We start from the raw sequence: 11,434 nt of genomic DNA, 5'->3' as shown, positions 1-11,434 counted from the left end.
AAGACATTATTCTGGTGAGCACTACTTTATTTAGTCTTTTGGGGCAACAAGTTATGACAGAAGGGAAGCCCCATGTATCTAACTTTAGTAGAAAAACAAATGTCCTACCAAATGTTTTTTAAGTGATTCTTTTGACAATCAGATGAAAATATCACCACACAACACCCACGATATGCGAAACCGATTCTGCGCAGACCGCGAAAAACAAAAGGAAACGGGATAAGATGTTTACATGCCACAGTATCCCGTAGAAAAATCTGCATATCTCAGGCATTTTATCCCGGTTTCTGATAACCGGGATACAAGCCTTTTATTGTAAACGGGATATTATGTTTGTGTAAACTCAAAAGCAGGATACTTGAGTAGGCCTACCCTGAGTAATAACGGGATATTGGCGTGCATGTAAATGTGGTCACTAACTAATTACATCGATTCCAGGGGTTGGGACTGAGTACGTCACTAATTCCAGGGTTTGGGGTGGTCACTAGTCATTGCAATTATCTGTCGTGCATGACATGCCAAAAGGCCTGCAATTTGCATACAGGCCAGAAGAGGGAAGCATTGTTCTACACAATATGAATAATATGCTAAACAAACTGGCCCTTGGCCTCCTCGCTTTGGCCCCTGAAACAGAAGCCCAAAGAGGAGGAAAGGCACTTTGACAAGCCCCTCTCACAAGTAAAAATATTGAGGGGTTTATTTAACCAAAACTGCTAACACGCTTTCAGGGGTAAACTAGACAACAGTCTTCACACACTGCAAGAAACCATAGTCAACCTAATATATTTCTAATATATTAATTTAGTTTTACCCTGTAAACACTATTTTGTTGAGTATTCCAATCATGCACTCTCACAGCGCAATATGAAAGTTGTTTTTAACTTTAAAACCCAGTAGCCAATCATTTTGCATGCAGTGTTCTGCTATATTTAACTTTACAACAATTACTTACTTAAGCAATAATGACCGAGGGGGTGTGGTATATGGCCAATATACTACAGCTAAGGGCGGTTCTACCACATGATGCAACGCAGAGTGCCTGGCTACAGCCCTTAGCCATATACCACAAACCCCCGAGGTGCCTTATTGCTATTATAAACTAGTTATAAATGTAATTAGAACAGTAAAACTAAATGGTATGTCACACCCGTGGTATACAGTCTAATATACCGCAGCTTTCAGCCAATCAGCATTCGAGGGCTCGAACGGCCCAGTTTATAATAAGAAATACATATCAGACAAAGTCAGTATCCATTTAAGCCCATTATTTATGTATTTATTTAAATGTGTACCTTGCAAAAGTGGATATGAAAAACAATGTAAAAGAATTACACTTTTTTTTTTACAATGCAGACCCTGTGAATTTGATATGGAATGATGTCATCATTGTAAGAGTAAGAGCTTCCTTCCTTCCTCTTCTGGTAATGGGGCTGTTTTGAGCAAATAAAAATGGTGTCCGGAGTCAGTGAAACCTGTCATCAGTGACATCTTGGCTGGAGGTCCAGTTAAAGTTGAGTCTTACAAATGATTGACAGCTTAACTGGCCCATAATCCACAAGGGCAGTTGATTAAAGGAAACAAGTGCAACAATATATACAGTGATCAAATATCTTAATAACACGTCACATTTATGAATACAAGACACCGACTATGATGCTTCCACTAAAGGAGTGAATGTATTCATGTGATTGAGAGATGATTTGTGGTGTTGTGTCTAAAGAATGGTATACCTGAACATTATATTGACAATAACTGGGAATGTAAGAAGGGAATGTTGGTTTCACATACAAACAAAGACTCCACACCTCTTTACCAATAGGTCATTTCAGAGTTGGAGTCCTGATCTAGGATCAGATTCCCCATATCCATGTAATCTTATTCATTATGATCTGATCCTAGAGCAGCACTCCTACTCTAATACGCTATGGATATGGGGCAATGTGCGGTACATAGAATCATAATATACAACACGGTTGGCGTAAAAACATTTAAGCATAATTTTTTTGCATATCTGAGAGATATGGTGCAAGTCAATGCCAACAGCTGAAGGAAACTGTTTATCTGTGAAATGAGAACGCGGGAGAACCCAAAGGCATTTTTTTGTTTTAGCAAAGTGACAGATCGCTAAACCACATGTCTCAGAAATGTTATTTGGACAATGTGCTTATCATGCCAGACTTTTACAAACAGGAAATTACAGCACGCTGATGAGTAAGTGATGTCATGCGTATGCTATGAGTATCATTATCAGTCAATCAATCAAATGTATTTATAAAGCCCTTTTTACATCAGCTGATGTCACAAAGTGCTGTACAGAAACCCAGCCTAAAACCCCAAACGGCATGCAACGCAGATGTAGAAGCACAGTGGCTAGTAAAAATTCTCTAGAAAGGCAGGAACCTAGGAAGAAACCAAGAGAGGAACCAGACTCCGAGGGGTGGCCGTCCTCTTCTATTTGACCTTCGCTTCTCCTCTGTCACTAAAGAAAGTAATGTGCCTAACTCGAGTCACGTCTACTGTCGTACATTTATCTCTCAATGTAGCCGACTCTACTTTCATTAATGGACAGCCTAAGTTATATTTATGGATTTCGAATGAACTTGTTGGTAGTTAATGTTGAAATGCCTACGAAAAACACTTTTGATATTGTTTAAATACATATGTACAACAAACCACTACACAAATATTACATCTTCGTCTTGTGACAGTAGAGCCAGCACATGAAATCGTAACATTCCAGAGGAAATTGAAAGAATCCAATGGGATGCAGTTATTGTAATGATCCTTCAAATGATGCAGTCATTTCAGTGATCCTTCAAATGATGCAGTCATTTCAGTGATCCTTCAAATGATGCAGTCATTTCAGTGATCCTGGTTGCCATCACTCCTTGTTGCCTCTGTATGTGATGTTTGTGAAGGTTGAGGTGGCTCCTTTGTACAGGGGGTTATGGACCTACAGTTCAAAACAGAGAGTTTCAGAATGAATGTTATGGGGTCAACTGCAATTCAGCTCAAGTCAATTCAGTTGATGAACTGGAATTTATTAGCGTGCATTAGATTTCAAGATCCACCCATTCCTGAATTGACCTGAATGTGGGCTGTGAGTTGAACGTGGGCCTCAATTCAGGAGCTCTATGACGAGTTATGAGGAGTAGCCTTACTTCAGACACATGGTACACCTATCACTCCTGTGGCTCACATGCCGCCCGGCACTCGAGTTACAACAAATTGAGCACATTTAAGCAAGGAGGATGATGGGAGTTCTGGCATCCCATGCGCAGCATTAGGGACTCCAGATGAGCTCAGGACGGGATGTCTGATGGGAAGAGTGTGTGTGTGTGAGGCAGCCCCTGCCACTGCCTGTAAAAGCTAATTAGCGTTAGCTAATTTCAGTGCCAACCAAGCCACCCCTGGGGAGTGGAGGCTGCTTTTTTTCTGTATAGGGAGGAACATTGCAGCGAGAAAAAAAAGCATAAAAAGCATAATGAGAGAGAGAGAGAGAGAGAGAGAGTAGGAGAGAGAGAGAGAGAGAGTGAGAGACCCGACCTCTGCTTCCAACCAAACAATAGATGTTTCAACAACACAAATGAACAAATATTTATGATCTTTTTGCCTTCTTTAATACATCGCTTTGTATGGTAGGAGAGCAGTAGACACCATGGTATACCTGGTAGTTCATAGCCTTGCACTGTGACACCCTCAAATTCAAAATTAAGCATAGAAAGCTGGCTGATTAATTGAATCCCACATCCGATGAATCTACTTGTGTTCTAAATGGAAGATTGTGTCCAGTTGAATGGTTGTAGCTCCCCAGGACTGGCGTTGTTGGCCACCCATGGACTACGGGTTGGTTTCAGCCTAGCAAGCCAAGAATGTGTGTGTGCACAAATGTGTGTGTGCCCAGTGCCCTCTTTTCTTTGAATTGAACCTTTACTTAACTAAGCAAGTCAATTAAGAACACATTCTTATTTACAATGACGGCCTATCCCGGCCAAACCCGGACGACGCTGGGCCAATTGTGCGCCGCCCTATGGGACCCACGGTCGGATGTGACGCAGCCTCTTACCGTATCCCACTTGGCGCGAGCACGCTCCTCCTCAAACTTGGCGAACTCGCGGCGGTCATGAATGGTGACCAGCAGCTTCCAGATGAGCAGGCCGGCCAGACCCAGAACCAATATGGCCCCGGCTACGGACAGCAGCACCACCAGGATGTCTGGACCCTTAGGGCAGTCTGGGGGAAGAGGGGCAACCAAGGGATGTTTATTTTATTTATCCTTTATTCAGGTGAAATCGAATTGAGATAGGAATCTCCTTTGTGAGAGAGCCCTGTCTACAATAATAAAATGTCAGCAAACTTCCACATAACACAATACAGCAACACACGAGGGCAAGACATCAAACATCAGTTGCCAGAAGCACAGAAAGACAAGCTTTTAACATTTGAGCCCTTCACAAAGCCTATTGCCCCTAAGCACTGTTCGCAAGTAAGTTTTACGCTTTGCGCATATGGTTAGGATTGGGATTTGGTTAGGAGAAGCTGTTCTTAGATCAGGCTGAAAACAATACCAAATGTCTCCAATAACTCTGTTGGAGTGTGAGAGCTGGTAATAATGATTCTGTTAGTGTCTGGTCTAAATATGTTTACATTATAAAGGCATTATAAGGAACAACAAGAGGAACTGTAAGGTATTTTATACCATGGCTTTGTTGAATACTCGTTTATGATACTGAACTAACTGATAAATAGTTTGTTAAATGGTTAACCAAATAGCTACCCAGACTATCAAATAGCTACCCGGACTATCAAATAGCTACCCGGACTATCAAATAGCTACCCGGACTATCAAATAGCTACCTGGACTACCCCTTGACTTTTTCCACATTTTGTTACATAACAGCCTTATTATAAAATGGATTAAATTACTTTTTTCCCTCATCAATGTACACACAATACCACATAATGACAAAGCGAAAAACAGGTTTTTAGGGGAAAAAAACAGAAATACCTTATTTACATAAGTATTCAGACCCTTTGCTTTGAGATTTGAAATTGAGCTCAAGTACATCCTCATTAGCTCATTGTTATGGGTGTATCCAAATAAATGTCACTAGAAAACAGCTTAAACAAATGCAAACGCAAACGCGATACTGTTATTCTGGCTGTACTGTTTGACTTGACTGTAAGTTAGCCATAGCTGGCTAGCTAACATGCAAGGGATAAGATAGTTGCCAGCCAGTATGGCAATGGAACATTTAGAACGAACGACTGGGTCGGGTCCATAGATAAAGAACAAAAAGAATGAACGACTGGGTCGCGTCTCTGGCAACTGAATCAATAGAACAACCAGCAGACTTGGGTAGCACCCCTAGGTTTGTGTCGGGACTATATCTTGTGGAAGGATGAAATAGTATGAATAAATGAATCAAAATAAAGTTTTGAATTAAACTATGTAAATCATAATTTGAATACGTTGGTAACTCGTTGTATAAAAGTGATAATGCTCTCGAAGCCGGTGTTAGGTGGATATATTGGCACGGTTTCCCGCAACACCCTTGCCAATACAGTGCATTCGGAAAGTATTGAGACCCTTTCCCTTTTTCCACATTTTGTTACATTACAGCCTTATTCTAATATTCATTCAATCTTTTTTTCCCTCATCAATCTACACACAATACCTGTGGGATTCTGTGTTTTACATTATAGCCATTACCATACATATGATTAAATATGATCTGATGTTGCCTGTGTGAAGTATCTGCATTTTGTGCACTTGAGCATCATCATGAGATTACTGCTTGCTACATCTACTTCCCTGTTTGTGTGTGTGACAAGAACTGAGTAACATGGTGTGACATGCATGTTGCAAAACTGTAGATACCAGCCCAGCAGATGCTTTGTCCTTGTGTTTGTATGTAACAATATTGAGCACATGGTGTGACTTGCTGTATCGTACAAAGTTGTGGTTAATCAGGTATAGGGAGGGGTGGTCATCACGAGGTCTAACTGAGATGGAGAAATACTGAACAACACAATAGCAGGAACTGAGCAACTGTTATAACTAGGCTGCGATACCAGAACAGTAAGAATCTATACATCGGATGGAGGACTCCAAGAAGCGCCAAGAGGCGGGGACCAGCCTGAGCGCCTGCGATAGGCTGAGCAAGTCTAAACCACGCTCAGCCTCTACTGTGATAGGCCAACAGATGGGTTGGAACTATGTCTATCACAGTATAAGAACACTGTTTACGTACATCCTGTCAGTTCCCTGTTCTGCCCTGCGTGGTATTACAGTGAGCCCGTATATACGAAAGTTGCATTTGCCATTTATTGCTTAGTTAATAAAAAATACATAGTATACAATCGGTGACTCATTGTCATATTTATCCTGATACCAGATTATGCAACTCTAACATACCCCGTAATGACAAAGCAAAAACAGGTTTAGAAATGTTTGCAATTTTATAAATAAAAAATAAATAAAAACCTTATATACATAAGTATTCAAACACTTTGCTATGAGACTCGACATTGAGTTCAGGTGCAACCTGTTTCCATAGATCATCCCTGAGCTCTTTCTACAACTTGATTGGAGTCCACCTGTGGTAAATTCAATTGATTGGATATGATTTGGAAAGGCACACACCTGTCTATATAAAGGTCCAACAGTTGACAGTGCACGCTAGAGCAAAAGGCAAGCCATGAGGTCGAAGGAATTGTCCGTAGAACTCTGAGACAGGATTGTGTCGAGGCACAGATATGGGGAAAGGTACCAAAAACATTCCTGCAGCATTGAAGGTCCCCAAGAACACAGTGGCCTCCATCATTCTTAAATGGAAGAAGTTTGGAACCACCAAGACTATTCCTAGAGCTGTCCACCTGACTAAACTGAGCCATCGGGGGAGAAGTGCCTTGGTCAGGGAGGTTACCAAGAATCCGATGGTCACTCTGACAGAGCTCCAAGGTTCCTTTGTGGAGATGGGAGAACCTTCCAGAAGGACAACCATCTCTGCAGCACTCCACCAAACAGGCCGTTATGGTAGAGAAGCCATTCTTCAGTAAAAGGCACATGACAGCCCGCTTAGAGTTTGCCAAAAGGAACCTAAAGGACTCTGACCATGAGAAACAAGATTCTCTGGTCTGATGAAACGAAAACTGAACTCTTTGGCCTGAATTCCAAGCGTCATGCCTGGAGGAATCCTGCCACCATCCCTATGGTGAAGCCAGCATCATACCTTGGGGATGTTTTTCAGCAGCAGGGACTGGGAGACTAGTGAGGATCGGGGGAAAGATGAATGGAGCAAAGTACAGAAAGATCCTTGATGAAAACCTGCTCCAGAGCACTCAGGACCTCAGACTGGGGTGAAGGTTCATTTTACAACAGGACAACAACCCTAAGCACACAGCTAAGACAACGCAGGAGTGTCTTCGTGACAAGTCTCTGAATGTCCTTGAGTGGCCCAGCCAGAGCCCAGACTTGAACCCAATCATCGAACATCTCTGGAGAGACCTGAAAATAGCTGTGACGCTAGCCATTCAACCTGACAGAGCATGAGAGGATCTGCAGAGTTGAATGGGAGAAACCCCCCAAATACAAGTGTGCCAAATTTATAGCATCATACCCAAGAAGACCCGAGGATGTATTTGCTGCTAAAGGTTCTTCAACAAAGTAAATATTTCTGTAAATGTGATATTTCCATTAAAACATTTTTTTTTTTTAAATAAATGTGCAAACATTTCTAAAAGCCTGTTTTTGCTTTTTCATTATTCGGTATTGTGTGTAGATTGATGAACAAAAGTATTTAATCAATTTTAGAATAAGGCTGCAACGTAACAAAATGTGGAAAAAGTCAAGGGGTCTGAATACTTTCTGAATGCACTGTATATCCTCCAAACACCAGCTTCTCAGGCATTATCACTTAAATCATGCAGGGTCTAATTCAATGGCTATGAAGTTCATTCTTACATGCTCTTTGATTGAGCTAGGATTTATGGTTTAGTTAGCTAAACTAGCAAGTCTGTTTGTTTGGTTACCAAGGCAACTATTGTAGCGATCTAGTAAACTTGCAGGTTAGCTACCTCAGTGGATGTTGAACACATTTCCACCGGCAACTGAACACATTTCTAGCAGCAAATGTGTTAAATTATACCCGGGGATAATCAACTCCTGGCTCTATGCGTTCTCTGGAAAATATCCGTGGAAGGTTAGTGCCACTACAACACACCTTCCACGTCGTGCATTATATTCCATAGAACGCCCCTCCTTGATTATCTCTTACATAGGGAAACGGCTAGTGATGAACATGAGGAAGGGATGACCTATACCAGATGAGTTATACCTACTCTCCCTCATTCTGGTCCCTCGTTTGGGTCCATCCGTGTGTGTCTGTGCGTTTGTTTGTTTGTGTGTGTGTGTGTGTGTGTGTGTGTGTGTGTGTGTGTGTGTGTGTGTGTGTGTGCGTTTGTTGCGCAACATTCTCGAGGAAGCAGGCAGGGGTGTACTTTTACAGCTACATCAAAGCAACTCCTTTTCTCCCACCTTTCCGATTTCCCTCCCCTCTTATGCATCATTCTTCTCATTCTATACCACCCTCGCTCTAACTCAATTTCCTGTCGCTCTACCTCTCCTACTCACTTCTCTCATCTCACTGCTCTATCCATCCTCCCATCTTCACGGCTGAATAAGATGAGCGTGGACACTGTTAGGATATGGTTATAGGATATGATTTTAAATATTGGACAACAGTTACACTGGTTAAAAGTTATCTTTTTTTATGGTGCCGCGTCACGACTTAAAGAAGTAAGTCTTACCCCATTCTAGCATTTCAAGTGTCTTTAAATGGGTGATATGATCCCCGTCTCCTCATCAGAATACATTTTGATTCCACAAGTTGGTTTTATTTAGCCTGGTCTGTGCTGTCGGGCCAACTCCTACGCTATTGACATAGGCGCACAGGCGTTGCTACACAGCATAAGCAGACCTGCAACCAGGCTCGGGTTTCATTAGTGTCTGTTGATGAAACATATGAGTCTGTACCGATTGTGTATGGGATGATGTTTCAGATTGTAAACACGCCTTGTTTATGGCAATATGTACCGTATGAGTATACAATCTTAGAAAAAAAGGGTTCCAAAAGGGTTCTTCAGCTGTCCTCATAGGAGAACCCTTTATGGTTACAGGTCGAACTCTTTTGGCTTCCATGTAGAACCCTCTGGAGAAAGGGTTCTACATTGAACCCAATAGGGTTCTATCTGGAACCAAAAGGGTTCTACCGGTAACCAAAAAGGGTTCTTCAAAGGGTTCTCCTATGGGGACAGCTATAGAACCCTTTTAGGTTCTAGATAGCACCTTTTTGAGTGTACACATAGAAAGTGAAGGATATAGTAATGTTGTGCTAACCAAAGGTTTGTTTATTCTACCTCTGCTTATGTGAGTTGGACTTCAGGAATTCCAGTTCTGGCAGGCCCTACACATCAACTAAACCTAATACAACCCAAAATACTTTTGTCGACTATTTGAGGCAGGTTCAACATGGCTGTTTCTGTTTAGTGTTCCCTCCCTCCCTCCCTCCCTCCCTCCCTCCCTCCCTCCCTCCCTCCCTCCCTCCCTCCCTCACCACTACCCCCCACTTCTCTCTCCCTCCCTCCCTCCCTCCCTCCCTCCCTCCCTCCCTCCCTCCCTCCCTCCCTCCCTCCCTCCCTCCCTCCCTCCCTCCCTCCCTACTACCCCCCCACTTCTCCCTCCCTCCCTCCCTCCCTCCCTCCCCCCTCCCTCCCTCCCTCCCTCCCTCCCTCCCTCCCTCCCTCCCTCTCCCCCACCACTACCCCCCCTTCTCCCTCCCTCCCTCCCTCCCTCCCTCCCTCCCTCCCTCCCTCCCTCCCTCCCTCCCTCCCTCCCTCCCCCCCCCACCACTACCCCCCACTTCTCCCTCCCCCTCCCTCCCTCCCTCCCTCCCTCCCTCCCTCCCTCCCTCCCTCCCTGCCTCCCCTGCCTCCCTCTCCCCCACCACTTCTCTCTCCCTCATCCCTCCCTCCCCCCTCCCCCACTTCCCCCCCACTTCTCCCTCCCTCCTCCCTCCCTCCCTCCTCACCACTACCCCCCCCACTTCTCTCTCCCTCATCCCTCCTTCCTCCCCAGAGGATTGTGAAGCGTCAGCGGGTTCCTCGGGAGCCGGGTGCTTGTTTACGAGCGTCTTTTTACAAGGTAGGGTCCACACGTGGGTCCACTAAAAACAGGCCCAGGGACAGGCTTTCTCTGCGGGCGCTGGCTGTTAACAGCTTTTTGCAACCAACGACTCTTTCAACATGGCCGCTTAACAAGCAGATGGATGGATGAGGATGGATGGCGATGGATGGGGGTAGGTGGGATCAAAAGGGAGCACTGATTGAACATGAGGCTCCAAAGAGAGTGGGCCTGGATGTGTTGCTTTGTGGTTGTAGTGTCTTGTGGTGACTTTTACATTTGGTAAATAAAATAACAACAGCCATTAGTTTTTTTTGTTCAAACACACTTCTACTAAAATCTGAAGTTTAGCATTTTGGAAAATACCATTTAGCATTTTGCGGACACAAAAGATGTCCTCAAAAAGGTGTGTGTGCATTTGTGTGCGTGTGTTTGTATGATTCTTACCGGGCTCTTTGACCACAAATAGGATGGACTTGCCACTGGCGTCCTCATAATACTGGAAGCGCTCCACACAGTCATCCTCATCCTTATAGGTGCAGTTCACAGCATTTTTATCATGGAACTCTGGGAGGCAGAGAGAAGGAGTAGGGAATCATCTTTCTCTTATCTTTACACAAAATAGTCCTATCATTTGATACAATGTCAGCCATCTTGACTAAATAGTGTCATGCTAATGACAATATCAAGACAGCGTCATGATGTTCATTTGGGTATTCATGTTGGATATTAAACAGAGGTGTTTTGAAGCGTGTTTTTCAGTCAAATATTTAGCGTCTTATTTGCATAAATGGACAACCATTTGGCTTTGTTGGTCACATATGCTGTGAACTGTGTGGACTAGCCGGTCATTTGTACTCCAAACTTCGACCTGGCACAGTCAGAGGAGGATGGGCCCCACCTCCGAGTCTGGTTCCACTCATGGTTTCTTCCTTCTAGGGAGTTTTGCCTTACTACTGTGCTGCTGCTTGCTTTGGGGGTCAAGGTTGGGTTACTGTAAAGTACTTTGTGAATGTAGCAGTAAAAAAGGATACTTAAATCAAATGGGATTTGAAATGGATTTGTCTTACCAAGGTCGTCCACCAGCTGAATCTCGTCCCTGCAGATGCGGGTGCAGGTGTTGTCATCAAACAGCTTCCCTCGCTTGAAATGCTTACATTCCACACACTCTCTGTACCAGTCCAGGTGCGCACACACACGCGCACGCACACACACACACACACACACACACACACACACACACACACACAC

The 11,434-nt window shown here is 43.7% G+C and overlaps 1 protein-coding gene across 3 annotated transcripts in view; it reads right to left on the bottom strand.

Moving 5' to 3' along the window:
- Nucleotides 1-1,250: 1,250 nt before the first annotated feature.
- itgb3b (integrin beta 3b) overlaps nucleotides 1,251-11,434 on the bottom strand; it is a 41,020-nt gene continuing 30,836 nt past the window's right edge. For all 3 annotated transcript variants that reach the window (XM_035746416.2, XM_052487828.1, XM_052487838.1), the window contains 4 exons: nucleotides 11,254-11,354; nucleotides 10,631-10,750; nucleotides 4,067-4,233; nucleotides 1,251-2,953 (listed from right to left, as the gene is read on the bottom strand). In XM_035746416.2, the coding sequence (XP_035602309.1) occupies nucleotides 2,882-2,953; nucleotides 4,067-4,233; nucleotides 10,631-10,750; nucleotides 11,254-11,354 (460 nt within the window). In that variant the 3' untranslated portion in view covers nucleotides 1,251-2,881. The remainder of the gene's footprint in view (nucleotides 2,954-4,066; nucleotides 4,234-10,630; nucleotides 10,751-11,253; nucleotides 11,355-11,434) is intronic.

This window comes from Oncorhynchus keta, chromosome 3 (assembly GCF_023373465.1).
Source record: "Oncorhynchus keta strain PuntledgeMale-10-30-2019 chromosome 3, Oket_V2, whole genome shotgun sequence".
NCBI classification, from domain to species: Eukaryota; Metazoa; Chordata; class Actinopteri; order Salmoniformes; family Salmonidae; genus Oncorhynchus; species Oncorhynchus keta.
The sequence above is the reverse complement of the archived record's forward strand: the minus strand, read 5'-3'. Positions and strand labels throughout refer to the sequence as shown.